We start from the raw sequence: 16,862 nt of genomic DNA on the forward strand, positions 1-16,862 counted from the left end.
TTTCAGTTCTTCAGTGTTTTTTATTGCTGGAGGTAATTTGGTGAGTGCCTTAGTGTATGAAGACTGTAGCACAGACTGGTGGATTGGTACTGATACTTACATTACCTTTATAATACTCCTGTGAACTAAATAAAAATCATATATTTGCCAGCCTTTAGGTTGCACAAAAGATTTTGCTCAATGCCATATTAGAGATGATTGAGATTAATGTGGTATGTGCCGGTCAGTGTATATGTTTTCACTTTAAACATATTTTGGGGGTTAGTGCAGAATTACAACGGTTACATTCAGTAAGAATACTGAAAAGTAAAAGTGGGGTTTAGCGAACTGTTCACTTAGCTATATGTCGAAGGCCATGTAGATAAATGTATCAAATTGATTCATGTGGGTTTTTTGGATGTGGGTAAATTTAGTTCTGACCTTCACAATGAAATGTTCTATTCGATTAGCAATTTCAAACTTCCCCAAATGCTACAGAATTGAAAATTTCCAGTAACCCAGCCAGCCACAATCAAAGTTTTTTTTTGTTATTGTGAAATCTGATAAATTCTGGACCACAGCTAAAAATATATACAAAAGCGAAATGCTGCAGTAATGGGAATCTGAAATAAAAACAGAAAATGCTGGAAATACACAGCAGGTCTTACCACTGACGTTAGACTGACTGGGCTGTATTTACCAGGTTTATCCCAAGCTCCTTTTTTGAATAGGGGTGTAACATTTGCAGTATTCTAGTCCTCTGGCATCATTCTCATATTCAAGAAGGATTGAAAGATTGTGGTCAGAGTTTCTGCTATCTCCACCCTTGCTTCCCTCAGCAACCTAGGATGCATCCCATCTGGACTGGGTGACTTGTTAACTTTGAGTGATGCCTACCTATTTAGCACCTCCTTTCTATCTATTTTTTATCCTATCCAATATCTCTACGACCTCAAACTTTACTGCAAAATTAAATTCATCTTATTTTGTGAACACAGATGCAAAGTACTCATTCAATACCGGTCATGCCCTCTGCCTCCACAAGAAGATTTCCTTCTTTGTCCCTAATCGGTCCCATCATTCCTTTAACTGTCCTTTTACTGTATATATGCTGAGAAAGGATTTGGGGATTTGCTTTTATATTACCTGTTAATCTTTTCTCGTACTCGCTCTTTGTCCTTTTTATATACGTTTTCAGTTTTCCCCTACACTCTGTATTCTGCCTGGTTTTCTATTGCATTTTGTCATCATAGGCAGTCCCTCGAAATCGAGGAAGACTTGCTTCTACTCTTAGAATGAGTCCTTAGGTGGCTGAGCAGTCCAATACAAGAGCCACAGTTCCTGTCACAGGTTGGACAGATAGTTGTTGAGGGTAAGGGTGGGTGGGACAGATTTGCCGCACGCTCTTTCCGCTGCCTGTGCTTGATTTCTGCATGCTCTCGGCGATGAGACTCGAGGTGCTCAGCGCCCTCCCGGATGCACTTCCTCCACTTAGGGCGGTCTTTGGCTAGGGACTCCCAGGTGTCGGTGGGATGTTGCACTTTATCAGGGAGGCTTTGAGGGTGTCCTGGTAATGTTGCCTCTGGCCACCTTTGGCTCATTTGCCATGAAGGAGTTCCGAGTAGAGCGCTTGATTTGAGAGTTTCGTGAGTGGCATGCGGATAATGTGGCCAGCCCAGTGAAGCTGATCAAGTGTGATCAGTGCTTCAATGCTGGGGATGTTGGCCTAGATGAGGATGCTGATGTTGGTGTGTCTGTCCTCCCAGGGGATTTGTAGGATCTTTCGGAGGCATCGTTGGTGATATTTCTCCAGCGACTTGAGGTGTCTACTGTACATGGTCCATGTCTTTGAGCTATACAGGAGGACATTCTGTACCTGCCTAATCGATGCAAGTGTAACCCCAGCTTCTTTTCTGTTCCTTAACTCTAACAAAATAGATTCAGTCTTTGCACCCTCTCTGTACAACTGCAATATTATCCTTGATCAACACTGCCACTCCCTCCCCCATCTTTTTTTTCCTTCTCTTTTCCATCCTGAGTATATTTCAGCAAGAAGTGGTTAGTTCCCACTCATGCCCGTGTTTTAGCCATGTCTCTGTTATAGACGCTGGGGCCGAAATTGCCCCTTTCTATAACGCCTCTGGCCACCTGAAAGCACCGGCCACGGTGGTGCGGAATGGCCACCGAGTTGCGACGGACTGACCAACTTTTGCGGCATTGAGCTCATGGGTTTTCCCAGCAGTGAGGATATCTGCCCTGCTCCCTCCACTTCCGCCCCGCTCCTGGATCTGTGTCGTTAATGATGTCATCAGAAAATGCATCGCCTTGGACCCGCCCCGGAAGCTAAATTCAGCTTAAATTGTCTTCTGGCCGCCTGTCAGTGCCAACGACAGGTTTTTGGGTCGGTACACACTGTTTGCTCAAGACCACCAGCAGCATTTAAAGGCGTGTTGCGTCAAGCAGTATTCATGTCGGGGAGATTTTTTTGGACTTTTTAAACCATTGCGAGTTGCCTTGTTGACAGTGGAATTGAGTTATAGTGGCCCAGGCTCTTCATACTCTACAACAGAGAATGCTGATTGAGGAGGCTGGCTGAGCTTGTGGAATAGAACTAAATGGGCTCAGTGTTGGCAGTGGAACGACTCCTGCACATCGTGCCTCCCTGCTGCACACACAGGAGAAGGCGGCGCCACCTCCAATGGCTGGAGAGGCAGCGGACAAGGGACGCAGCTCACATGGGTGAGGAACTTGCAGAAGGCCATGGAGATGGCGACAGAGCTGAACCCAGAGAGGTGCACCAGGAAGGACCTCAGGAAGGGCCTACCGTCAGGAGAAGGGTCAGGTACATAGACCCCCCGCAAGGGTGGACAGGAGGCAGGCTGCAGGGGGTGAGGACCTTCAAGAGCAGGAGGGAGAAGGCAATGAGGTAGCTGTCAGAGGAGCACGCCTACACAGACATGGTGGCAGAAGGGTCTACAGACAGCAGTTCTCCTACATGGACCCGACGAATAACCAGTGTCTCCGGAGACTGCGATTCCACAAGTACGTCGTCACAGAGTTGTGCAATCTGCTGCAGCCAGACTTGCAGCCTCAAACAAGGTTGAGGACAGCTCTGTCCGTTGCATCCAAGGTCACCATCGCCCTCAATTTCTCTGCGACTGGATCTTTTCAAGCATCTCAAACATCTCACAATCTGCCGTGCATAGCTCTATCCATCAGGTGATAGATGCTCTGTATAAGAGGAGGAAGGACTACATATCCTTCCCTATGAGCAGGAAAAAGCAGGTGGAGCGGCAGACCGGATTAGTCAGGATTGCCGGCTTCCCCAGGGTTCAGGGCGCCATAGACTGCACCCATGTCGCATTGAGGGCGCCACAGAACAATCCCGAGATCTTCCGTAACTGCAAGGGATTCCACTCCCTCAATGTACAGCTGGTGTGCGACCACCACCGCAAAATCATGGCAGTTGATGCCCGGTATCCTGGCAGCAGCCACAATGCCTTCATCCTGTGCCGGACCAATGTGCCAAGCGTCTGTGCTGGCCAAACCAAGATTGCGGCTGTCTCCTTGGAGACAAGGGCTACCCACACTGCACTTGTCTGCTGACTCCCCTTCTCAACCCCAGGACTGCTGCGCAGCAATCATACAGTGACAGTCATCAGCTACCAGGTGCATCATTGAGCAGACCATCGGAATCCTTAAACAGAGGTTCCGATGCCTGGATCACTCAGGAGGAGTGCTGCAGTATTTGCCTGAGCGGGAGTCCCTATTTGTGGTTGTCTGCTGCATGCTTCACAACCTGGCAATCATGAGGGCACAACCAATGGAGGACGAGGCAGCAGTACCACCCGAGGAGGAGGACCAGGAGGAGGCGCAGGAGCACAATGCGCAGGAGGAAGAGGCGCCGGAGGTGGTCTAAAATAAGGGTCGGCGGCCATGCAGGGGACGGCGTCGCCATCCGGACCCTGTAAGGGAAGTCCTAAACCATCTCATTGCTGCTTGTTTCCGCTGAGTTCATGCGCACTTTACCCTTCATCTGTGCATCTCCATGGGCAACCAATGAGCCCTTTCATACATCATTCCCCACAGTGAAATGAGAGACCTGCACAGATAGTCAAACCCAAAATAAAAGATTTATTACACCAGAAATAATGGATCAACAAAACATACACAATCATTTATCACCCTTGTGCGTTTCCTTATATCATCATCATAGGCAGTCTCTCGGAATTGAGGAAGACTTGCTTCCACTCTAAAAATGAGTCCTTAGGTGACTGAACAGTCCAATACGAGAATCACAGTCCCTGTCACAGGTGGGGCAGATAGTCACTGAGGGAAAGGTAGGGTGGGACAGATTTGCCATACGCTTTTTCCGCTGCCTGCGCTTGATTTCTGCGTGCTCTCGGCGATGAGACTCGAGGTGCTCAGCGCCCTCCCGGATGGACTTCCTCCACTTAGGGTGGTCTTTGGCCAGGGACTCCCAGCGGTCAGTGGGGATGTTGCACTTTATCAGGGAGCCTTTGAGGGTGTCCTTGTAACGTTTCCTCTGCCTACCTTTGGCTCGTTTGCTGTGAAGGAGTTCCGTGTAGAGTGTTTGCTTTGAGAGTCTCGTGTCTGGCATGCGAACAACGTGGCTGACCGAATGTGGTCAGTGCTTCAATGCTGGGGATGTTGGCCTGGTCGAGGACGCTAATGTTGGTGCGTCTGTCCTCCCAGGGGATCTTCAGGATCTTGCAGAGACATCGTTGGTGGTATTTCTCCAGCGACTTGGTGTCTACTGTACATGGCCCATGTCTCTGAGCCATACAGGAGGGTGGGTATTACTACAGCCCTGTAGACCATGAGCTTCGTGGCAGATTTCAGGGCCTGGTCTTCAAACACTCTTTTCCTCAGGCGGCCGAAAGTTGCACTGGCGCACAATCAACAAACTCCCCGCTGGAGTGGAACTAAGCTACAGAACCAATGGGAGCCTGTTCAATTTTCGTCATCTCCAGGCCAGGTCCAAGACTACCCCAACCTCTGTCGTCGAGCTACAGTATGTGGATGACACCTGCGTCTGCGCACATACAGAGGCTGAACTCCAAGTCATAGTCAACGTATTCACTGAGGTGTACGAAAGCATGGACCTTACACTAAACATCCGCAAGACAAAAGGTCCTCCACCAACCTGCCCCCCCACACAACACTGCCCCCCAGTCATCAAGATCCACGGCGCGCCCCTGGACAACGTGGACCATGTCCCCTACCTCGGAAGCCTTTTATCAACAAGAGCAGACATTGTTTCCTTATAACCCCTCTTACGACTACCTATTCTGGAACTACGCCGCAGTGTCCCCCCTGTGGCTGCATCATGGCTCTGGGAAGGCTGCTGTGATTCAGGTGTAGAAGCTACAGATGTCCTTCTAGGATGTCCTCAACCAGCTCTGGCCCTAGAAGGGCCAGTTGCAGATTGGGCCACATCTTCCTCGGCACTTTCAGTCGCAATTGGCTGGGGCGATTCCATGGATGGCAGCAACGGTGGAGTGGCAAGTCTTGTCTCAGGACTGCCGTGATCCTGAGAGAACACATCAGGATCCTGGTCCAATGAGCCTGCAGCACCTCACCATCCCCACCAATCTGCTGGAGCACAGGTCAGCGGTGGGGCGCGACACCGAAAGATTCCCCGTGGACCCCACGGTGGACCCAGCCATGATGGCAGCAGTCAGATCTCGCGTGGCATCCAGCCGAGACTGCATGAGAACAGACACAGTCTCAATGCACCAGAGATGACAGACGCCTGTTGCTGAGAGTGCACGAGAGCATTCTGAGCTTTCAGGGCAGCGGCCATCCTCTCCAAAGCAGCACTCAGATATTTGATCCCTTTCGCCTGCACTGTAATGGCAGCTGCCACATCGCCCACGACACATCTGGATCAGCACGGTCACTCTGGGACTCCACCATCGTCTGCACACTGGCAATGATGGGCTCCATGGTGTGTGCAGAGCTGTCCACAATGCGGCAGGCAGACTCCTCCACGCTCTTGACCACTTGCGACAGGCTCTCGGGGATCCTTGCCATTGCCCCCAACATTTGCAAATGCACGGCCTGCACCCTTGTTTCAAAAGCTGCCACATCGAGGGGCTCGTCTGAGTCCTCTGCAGCAGAACTCGACCCCCGGAGAGCTGGCTCCCGAGGTTCCCTTTGCCCTTCACCATGCTGCAGCCCGCTAGGCCCTGGTGCATCACCCAGTACAGACCCCTCTCCTAAATCTAACTAACCCGACCGTGTACTTCCAGTATCTGAGCTGGCATGTGCGAGTGTAGGAAGCAGTGACGCGGTGCTCACAGCAATGTCCCCCTCTTCCTCGCCCTCATCGGGCATGCTGCCAATGTCTGCACTCGGCTCCAGGGTCTCGTCCTGACTCTGGCTCACAGTCACCTCAAGGGTCTCGGTCTCGCTCTGACTCGCGCTCAGAGTATCTGCAATCATAAATGATACAAGGGGTTCCGTCAGGGTGCGGTAGGGCATTGCACCATGCAGCAAGCAACTTGCACACAATGATAACCAATTGACCGGTAGACGCTTGGACTTTCAGGGAGAGAATCCACACTACCGGCAGCCAAATGGAAGGCAACACATGGGCCCACTAGCTGCTGCACCCTCTCTTCGATGTCACTGAGCTGCTGGATATCGGCCTCGCCCCCACCAGTCCTCTGTTACTGCAAACGGTTGTGGGAGACCTTGGCCCACAAGCAAAGAAGGGTTGCTGAGTCGCAGTGTCATCAGGCCTCGGCAATTAGTGCAAGTGTGGGTCCATTACATGCAGGTGTAACTCTCACATGAAAGGGACTCTTTGCAATTATGCACACATAGATATAGATGCCTCAGCAATCAAATGGTGCTTCAGTGACTATATAGTGAAGGTGGGAAATAAGAGAAGATGAAGGAGAGGCTCAGAGATGGAAGGTGAGGAGTTGGGGGAACATGTACTCACTTTCATCAGTCGAAGGATGTCTTCAGCCTTTTGCGGCATTGGGTGGTGGTGCGGTCATGAATGGAGGTCCCCGACAACTATCTCTCCACGCATTGACAAAGATGGGGCGACTGGATCTTCATGTGTCCGGATAGAGAACGTGCCTCCTTTCCTCCACAGCTTGGACCAGGGTCTCAAGTTCTACATCCGAGAAGCAGCTGGCCCTCTTTAAAACTTTTGCATTAGCCATTCCTTCACAAGCAACAGAGAAAACTCAGTGCTCGGGGCCAAGCTGCAAACCCTGCCCTTTACGCAGGCCAGGGAGCAGCTGCCTCGATAGCAGCAAATGGCCATCAGCTGAATTTTGCAGCCTAATTGGTCACTCCGCCCCCACACCACTGCAAAAGGCCCATTCCCGCCATCAATACCGCCCCGCTCCTTTTCTCCAGCAACATTGCTGAATTTCCCTCTAATGGCCGCCGCATCTGGCGGGAATGCACTCCAAAAAGCGGTAGATGCATCTTGTTTCGGAGAGTGGGCAATTTCGGCCTCACTATGTCATAACCCCATGTGGCAATTTGTGCCTGCAGTTCCACAACCTTATTTGCAAAACTCCTCTCATGAACACAACTGCATCCCAACACCATGCTAGTCTAAAACAAAAGCAAAATCCTGCGGATGCTGGAAATCTAAAATAAAAACAGAACATTAGTCTACTTTTTCTACACTATTCTTTATCCTGTTGCTGTTTGTCCCTCCTAGTTTTCTATGCATCATGTTTCTCTTCTGTGTTGCAACATCCTGCTTTCCCTTCCCCTGCCAAATTGGTTCCACCCCGCCCACACTGCACTAGCTAACCCCTCCCCCACAGCACTAGCTAACCCCTCCCCCACAGCACTAGCTAACCCCTCCCCCACAGCACGAGCAAACCCCTCCCCCACAGCACTAGCTAACCCCACCCCCACAGCACTAGCTAACCCCACCCCCACAGCATTAGCTAACCCCTCCCCCGCAGCATTAGCAAACCCTTCCCCCACAGCATTAGCTAACCCCTCCCCCACAGCATTAGTTAACCCCTCCCCCACAGCATTAGCTAACCCCTCCCCCACAGCATTAGCTAACCCCTCCCCCACAGCATTAGCTAACCCCTCCCCACCGCATTAGCTAACCCCACCCCCACAGCACTAGCTAACCCCTCCCCCACAGCACTAGCAAACCCCTCTCCCACAGCATTAGCTAGCCCCTCCCCCACAGCACGAGCTAACCCCTCCCCCACAGCACTAGCAAACCCCTCTCCCACAGCACTAGCAAACCCTTCCCCCCAGCATTAGCTAACCCCTCCCCCAAAGCATTAGCTAACCCCTCCCCCACAGCACTAGCAAACCCCTCTGCCACAGCACTAGCTAACCCCTCCCCTGCAGCACTAGCTAACCCCTCCCCTGCAGCACTAGCTAACCCCTCCCCCACAGCACTAGCTAACCCCTCCCCCACAGCACTAGCTAACCCCTCTCCCACAGCATTAGCTAACCCCACCCCCACAGCACTAGCTAACCCCTCCCACACAGCACTAGCAAACTCCACCCCCACAGCACTAGCAAACCCCTCCCCCACAGCACTAGCAAACCCCTCCCCCACAGCACTAGCTAACCCCTCCCCCACAGCACTAACAAACCCCTCTCCCACAGCATTAGCTAGCCCCTCCCCCACAGCACGAGCTAACCCCTCCCCCACAGCACTAGCAAACCCCTCTCCCACAGCACTAGCAAACCCTTCCCCCCAGCATTAGCTAACCCCATCCCAAAGCATTAGCTAACCCCTCCCCCACAGCACTAGCAAACCCCTCTGCCACAGCACTAGCTAACCCCTCCCCTGCAGCACTAGCTAACCCCTCCCCCGCAGCACTAGCTAACCCCTCCCCCACAGCACTAGCTAACCCCTCCCCCACAGCACTAGCTAACCCCTCTCCCACAGCATTAGCTAACCCCTCCCACACAGCACTAGCTAACCCCTCCCACACAGCACTAGCAAACCCCACCCCCACAGCACTAGCAAACCCCTCCCCCACAGCACTAGCTAACCCCTCCCCCACAGCACTAACTAACCCCTCCCCCACAGCACTAGCAAACCCCTCCCCCACAGCACTAGCTAACCCCTCCCCCACAGCACTAGCTAACCCCTCCCCCACAGCACTAGCTAACCCCTCCCCCACAGCACTAGCAAACCCCTCCCCCACAGCACTAGCTAACCCCTCCCCCACAGCACTAGCTAACCCCACCCCCACAGCATTAGCTAACCCCTCCCCTGCAGCATTAGCAAACCCTTCCCCCACAGCACTAGCAAACCCCTCCCCCACAGCACTAGCTAACCCCTCCCCCACAGCACTAACTAACCCCTCCCCCACAGAACTAGCAAACCCCTCCCCCACAGCACTAGCTAACCCCTCCCCCACAGCACTAGCTAACCCCACCCCCACAGCATTAGCTAACCCCGCCCCTGCAGCATTAGCAAACCCTTCCCCCACAGCACTAGCTAACCCCTCTCCCACAGCATTAGCTAACCCCACCCCCACAGCACTAGCTAACCCCACTTCCACAGCATTAGCTCACATCCCCCCGAGGACATTGGTCCCAGACCTGTTCAGGTGCAACCACTTGTACAGGTCCCTCCTGCCCCAGAACTGGTCCCAATACTCCAGAAATCTGAAGCCCTCCCTCCTGCACCACTTCTCTAGCCACGCATTCACCCGCATGATCTTCCTGTTTCTGTACTCACGAGCACGTGGAACGGGGAGTAATCCAGAAATCACTACCTTTGAGATCTTTTTTCCAGCTCCTGAAAAGCTGGCTGTCAGACCTAAACCCTTTTGCTACCTATGTCATTGGTTTCAACATGGACTACGACTTCTGCTGTTCCCCTTCTGGAATGTCCTGCAGCTATTGATATGAAAAAAGCCAGTCATTTTCTGCTGATTTCTCTTGATCTTAACCTTTAATAGATGTATTTATACAGCTCTTAGACCTTGGCACTTTAAAGGGCCATGCCAGTTTATACATGGAGTAATATATTGCAGATCTGCTAGTTAAGAATTAAGCTTTATTTTATTGTATAATTTTGGAAATGTTGAAAATACACAAGTGAATCAGCATTTGAAAGAGAAAAGATTAGCTACTATTTCAGGTATGACCCTTCACCAGAAACTGTTTTTAGATGGTAACCATTTCCAGCAATTGTGTTTATGTATCAGCCTTCAAATACTAGCCATTTCCAGTAGACAATCGGGCACGAATTATTGTTGAAGTTTACTAAATGAATGGTCAACAGGTTTATATCAGATTTCTCTCACCACTATTTTAACCAAGTAAAGAGGAATTTGATATTATGTTTTAAGCACTCATTTGATTACGTCACCAATAGCATCATCTACCCTGTTATCCTTTTGCTTTATGCTGTAATGTCTTAGTAAATTATTCTTAGCCGTACGTATATTGTTGAAACATGCTGTTGCTCCTCGATTCAGTGCAGACACTATTACAGATATTGAATAGTATTTTCCCCCCTCTTAGGCCACTCACTTTGCTGTGCACCACGAAACTCAAACAGATGTCATCACCGGACTCAAACAAAAGACTTTATATGGGAGACCAAACTGGGAGAATGAGTTCAAAGACATTGCAACCAAACATCCAAGGTAGGGCTAGTGATCAGAGCAACTGAACCTGAAGTGCTGGCTTCTTTTATTTTTGTATTTCCCCCCTCCCCCCCCAAACTTCTATGCCAAAGCTAAAAGAAAAAAGTTCTTCTGAGAATTGTATTAATGACACAATTTTATTGCTGCTCAGGTTTCTAGTCTTTATTAATATGTGGCATTGAATTATCATACCCTCAACTTAAAGCAGTTTGGTACTCCGCTTCACTGGTTAGACATCAATCTGTGAATAACTTACCACTCTGTGATGTAGTTGCTAGGCAGCAGTGAGGGAGAACAGTCATGACTTGCATCTCACCCCTTGGGGAATACAAGCTGAAAAGTGACAAAATGCATTAGAGAAAGCCAAATAGAGCTCAAACAACAATATTCTCTTTAAAGTAAGTGTAATCTCCATTTGCTTGCAAGATTAAAAAAAAGACTGCTAGTCAACAGTATTATCATAGATTTAATGTAATTATTTCAGATTCCATACATGCATAACTATACATTCAGGGTGTTGTGTTTCATTTGGATATTGCTAATATTGAAAGTGCCCAATTTATTCTAAAAATTATCTGTAGATTGCCGAAGGAAAATAAACAATGACGCGCATGCTGCGGTCAGGTACAGACGAATTTTACAAATGGGCCTGAAACAGGTGCTAGGCCCCTGATTTTCATAAGTAATGGTCCAAACGCCAGTTTCAGACAGGCACCCTGGACGACTACAGGGCACCCTAACCTTAGCCGCTTGTGGAAGACTGCCAGCACAAAATGGCTACCACATTTCCTATGCAGAACAGGACCAGCCAGTGTTCTACAGAAATACTTATTTTGTTGGCTGCATTGATGATGCCTTTATGAGAGTCCAGGACATTACCGTCCCAGCTGAAGGGAAGACAGAAGTAGCGATCTAAGTGGAATAATGGAAGAGGGCATATTTTTTAAAGTAAGATGTCATTATTGAATAAAAATATTTTATTTTACAGCACTAATGTGGGAGTCTTCCTCTGTGGACCCATGGCTCTGGCTAAAACCCTAAATAAGATGAGTATTGCTCATTCATCTGCTGATCCAAGAGGAGTACATTTTATATTCAATAAGGAAAACTTCTGAATTCTATTATCATTTTTTTCTTCCAATTCCACAAGTTTGTAGCTTTTTGCAATAAAGCACACTCACAAAATGGCATGACATAAGCAATTAGCTAGCATTGTCATTACAATTTTTCATTATTTTCTTAAAATGGCTCATACACAGGCCTCTTGTTGTTTATTATCCCTGGTACCAACCAGCCTGTCCCCAAAGCTTTTGCGTCACAGTGCCAACACCCTCCTTGTTTGTCTGTACTGTATTTTAAAATAGATTGCAAATTAAATACTTGCCTGCTCATACCAGTGAGACCAAACTCATGCCCAGCACAACACAAAAGCAAATTACTGTGGATGCTGGAATTTGAAATAAAAACTGAAAATGCTGGAAATCTCAGCGGGTCAGGCAACATCTGTGGAGAGAAAAACAGAGTTAATGTTTCAGGTCGATGACCCTTCGTCAGAACTCTTGCCCAGCACTTTTGATCCCAAAGCTCGTGAAATATTTGCATCAGAGAACTGAATTTTCAATGTGATTTTAGTTTGTGGGTTTGCAATACATTATGTTTATATTTGGATTTTCAATGTCTGTAGATGTTCATTGACACATTGGAAAAGGAAAGGCTCAATGACCAACTCAACCCAGATATGAATCCCATTCCCTTGGTTCCCCTAGATGCTTATCATTCAATCGTTGATTCTGGTCCTTCCATGTAGCTGTGAGGGGCAACCTGAAGGGACCTCGGTAATGAGGAAAGAATGGAAATGTCATCCAAATACTAGCTTTGAAGAACAATTCTTTACCATATTAAAATACTAGAGGTTAAATATTTAACAAGCCCATTTCCAACAATATACCACTAATAGGAACCAGTCACCATGCATTGGAAATTCCCTGTCATCTTCATCTCATGGACTTGGGAATTCTAAACAAGTTCTTTACAATATTTGTTACCTTTGATACTTTGTCCCTCATGACCATCTTAATCTGAAGTGTTCCTGGTTTGATATTGAAACTTGAAGCGGCTTTGTCACCATGTCTCTGCTTGAATACGGGAACTGTCATTCATGCCAGCAGTCGTAGATGACATCTGCCCTACAACAATTGTGTCTTTTCTTTATTTTATATATAAAAACAGACCGGTGTGAAATTCACATCAAATGTAGGATCTTCCACAACAGAAACATTCCACTGCAGTCAGTGTCGCAGGTGACAATAGATTATTTGAAAACTGTTTCTGACTATATCACAAATCTAACTAAACCGCCCCCCCCCCCCAGAATCTAAGTGTATAACCTGCTTTTCTTTTGTGATACAATGCAAACATTAATGCTAAATATCACAAAAACGCAGTTGAAATAAATTATGTTCTAATGGGCCCAAGTTTCGGCTGGAGTTGCTCCTATTTTTTTGGAGCAACTAGTTTAGTTTGGAATATCTTAGAAATCACAATTCTCAGCATTCCCATTCTAGTGAGTTAGTTTAGTTTTGTTTTAGTTCAGTTTTTTTCAAAAGGGGGCGTTACCAGCCACTCACACCTGTTTTGCAAGTTTAGGCAGCGAAAAGTTAATCCAAACTAACTTAGAATGGAGTAGGTGTCGACTTTAGTACGCTCAGAAAAACCTTGCGTACACTTCAGAAATCAAGTGCAGGTGGCCAGAGATGGCGGGGGGGGGGGGGGGGGGAGTTAGAGGGAAGTTAAAGGATTTTCCAAAGCATTAAACACTTCACTTTTAAAAATAAAGAACCATCATCAATAATAAATGATAAATAAAGAAATAAAGAAATAATTACAATACAAAAAATAAAAAATCAATCAATAAATAAAAAATGTAAAGTTCCTACCTCACCTACTGCAGCATACTTAGTCATCATGTAAAATGCTGATACCATTTGAGATACATAGACTTCAAAGGGGTAAAGTTCTGGCAGGGCTGCTAATCCAAGAACAAAGGGTCTTGCCTCCTGAAAAGAGTGCTCGGTAAATATGTTATATATGCATGCTCAAAGTAATTAAGTTTATGTACTGGAGTATATTATATAGACTGCCAACATTATTTCCTTAGCACTGCAAACAAAGTGGCCTAAATCTCCCTGTGTATACGCTCCATACTGCCGTGTTGCCATGGGAACTGTTCAGGAAGCGCGGGAAGGCAGCGGCCGGCCACTTGGCCTGGGATAGGGGCTGCGAATTTCGCGTCATCCCTTCGGCCAGGGGCGGGGTCGCCCGGAGACAGGACGCGTTTGGAGGGCCAGGAGCTACTGCGCACGCGCACAGACTCCACTGCGCACACGCGCAGCTGCCAGCATTCTTTTCGGTGCAGGGCTGTCGCTCCGCCCCGCCCCCCCACTGCTTCTGATGCGCTATGCCGAGTCCAAAGCAGGCCTGATCATCGTGGAGAATACCGAGGGAAATATTAGGCACGCTTTTCGTTCTAGAAAGTCGGCAGACCTCTCGGAGATGCGCCGTTCTACGGGTCAGTCGAAACTTGGGCCCGATAACTCTACATTGATCGAGTACTCTAAATAAATATTTTTAATGTGGTGGAATTTATGGTGATGTTGATATGAAAAACTAAATTTTGAGTGACTTTCAAGGTCCCAAGCGCAAAGAAACATCATTTTGTGAAGCTTTTAACTGCCTGCACCCAGCATTAATGGGGTGGTAGTGGGCCTTGAGAAGGCATTGCACCATTTAGCACTCTGTTCCCACGACCCGTATGACCACTGCCATTTTTTTCCAAGGTCTTTGGCCGGGCAGCTTAGGCACCCGATTTTTAGGCAGGAGACTACTTCCAGTATGCAAATCCGAGTCCCACTCCGGTTGTAGGACTCCAATGCAAATGAATCGCTGCAAGCCTCTCCAAAACCAGGTATGTATTTGGTTTGTGAGAGATTTTTGTGGGGCCAGGAGGGCCATATGCCAGAATACCTGCTCAACCCTCCCAGCTGGTGAGGTGTCTATGAGTGCCCAGACAGCGCGCGCAGCTCACTGGGATTATGGAAATAAGGCCCAGCTCTCAAAATGACTCTGGCCTCTCTTTGGGTACTTCGGGCAGGTGTCATGAGCACTCTTCCAACCATTTACCCAAAGTCTGCCCAAAGTGAAAATCTAGCCCCTTATATCTGAGCCCTGATGTAAGAGGGAAATCATCAGCTGAAGCCAATGGAGCACCAAATTAAATCTGCTTTTTGTCACATCCGAGATAATTAGGAATCAGAAAGTTTGAAGGCAATGGTTCAAATTTAAACCAAACAGACCAACAGAAGGGTACACAAAGCTTTTGACATGTAGATAAATGTTTTCTTTATTAACCGCCTACAAAATAACCGCTTACAATTTGTTGATATTATACAATTGGATGTTATTTTAGATAACAGACCAAAATTGCAAATGTCTAGTTCTGAGAAAATCAATGTAATATGTGTATATTGTTTAATCCTTTGAGTAATGAAAGTCCAAGATGTTAGAATCTGTACCTATTTTATATAACAAGATGCTTATCGATGTAGTCTCAATGAATAGTATTTAAGAAATACTTAAATAAAAAAAGTTCAAAGATGATATTCTCATGTACTTCTTTATTTTGATGGCCAAGACCAAAAGAGGAAAATCTTTGTCTATGATTTCTTCCACATATACAGGTTGGACCGCTCTGGTCTGGCACCCTCAAGACCTGACCAATGCCGGAACAGAGAACTTTCCAAACCACGGGAGGTCACGTTTACCTGTCAACAGCGCCTGGGCTCCTGTTTTTTGTGTGTGTGCATGCTGGCAGCCTGTGGGCGGCTCCCTCAGCCAATTGCCAAACACACTCACTGACTGACAGCTTCTCCAACCAATTGACGAACACACTCACTGATTGACAGCCTCTCCAGCCAATCACCGAACACACTCACTGATTGACAGCCACTCCAGCCAATCGGCGAACACACTCACTGATTGACAGCCGCTCCAGCCAATCACCGAACACACTCACTGACTGACAGCTGCTCCAGCTGATCGCCGAACACACTCACTGACTGACAGCCACACCAGCCAATCACTGAACATACTCACTGATTGACAGCCACTCCAGCCAACCAACGATCAAAACTTTTTTTTAATATAAACCCTCCTGTCCCTCAGGCCCAACCAATGCCGAACCACGGATGTTTCCGGATTAGAGAGTTCCGGACTGGAGACATACAACTTATACTATGTAACAGATAATTCCAGTCACTTCCCTCCAGATAAATGGTGTCATTGTGGGAACCCACATGAGCTCTAGCTATACCTGTCTGTGTGTAGAATATGTTGACTGACACTTTTCTGTCCAGTTTTACTCAGGCTCCCTCCGACTTCTTTGAAAAAAATTGTTCCGGGATGTGGGCATCGCTGGCAAAGCCAGCATTTATTACCCACCCTAATTGCCCTTGAGAAGGTGGCGGTGAGCTGCTTTTTTGAACCGCTGCAGTCCGTGTGGTGAAGGTACTCCCACCGTGCTGCTAGAGAGGGAGTTCCAGGATTTTGATCCAGCGACGATGAAGGAACGGCGATATATTTCCAAGTCAGGATGGTGTGTGACTTGGAGAGGAACTTGCAGGTGATGGTGTTCCCATGCATCTGCTGCCCTTGTCCTTCTAGGTGGTAGAGGTTGCGCTTTGGGAGGTGCTACCGAAGAAGCCGTGGCGAGTTGCTGCAGTGCATCTTGTAGATGGTACAGACTGCAGCCACGGTGTGCTGGTGGTGGATGGGGAGCCAATCAAGTGGGTTGCTTTGCCCTGGATGGTTTCAAGCTTCTTGAGTGTTGTTTGAGCTGCATTCATGCAGGCAAGCGTATTCCATCACACTCCTGACTTGTGCCTTGTAGATGGTGGAAAGGCTTTGACTGTGTTTGTGCTGCTTCCTGCTCTTGCCCTGATCTAGATAATGTCTTTAATTTGGCTTTAAATTTCCACTCCACCTTTGCCTTATCTAGTCCATTTTTGGCTCTTGCCTTCCCTTCCCGGACTTCTCTCTCTTTATCTCTGGGGATGAGCTTCCCACTATTATAAGCCCACTGGCTCGCACAATTTCCTGGATTAAGCTCCTTCCTACCCCATTTAGTGGAAGAACTCCATTCTCTTCTCAATTTCTCAATCTCCATTGCATCTGCTCTAATGATGCCAA

At 48.0% G+C, this 16,862-nt stretch overlaps 1 protein-coding gene across 1 annotated transcript in view; it reads left to right on the forward strand.

The window, feature by feature from the left end:
• cybb (cytochrome b-245, beta polypeptide (chronic granulomatous disease)) overlaps positions 1-13,363 on the forward strand; it is a 56,140-nt gene extending 42,777 nt beyond the window's left edge. The window contains exons 12-13 of the mRNA XM_070893403.1: positions 10,495-10,619; positions 11,608-13,363. Of these exons, the coding sequence (XP_070749504.1) occupies positions 10,495-10,619; positions 11,608-11,734 (252 nt within the window). The 3' untranslated portion in view covers positions 11,735-13,363. The remainder of the gene's footprint in view (positions 1-10,494; positions 10,620-11,607) is intronic.
• The last annotated feature ends 3,499 nt before the right edge of the window (positions 13,364-16,862 follow it).

This window comes from Pristiophorus japonicus, chromosome 11 (assembly GCF_044704955.1).
Source record: "Pristiophorus japonicus isolate sPriJap1 chromosome 11, sPriJap1.hap1, whole genome shotgun sequence".
NCBI classification, from domain to species: Eukaryota; Metazoa; Chordata; class Chondrichthyes; family Pristiophoridae; genus Pristiophorus; species Pristiophorus japonicus.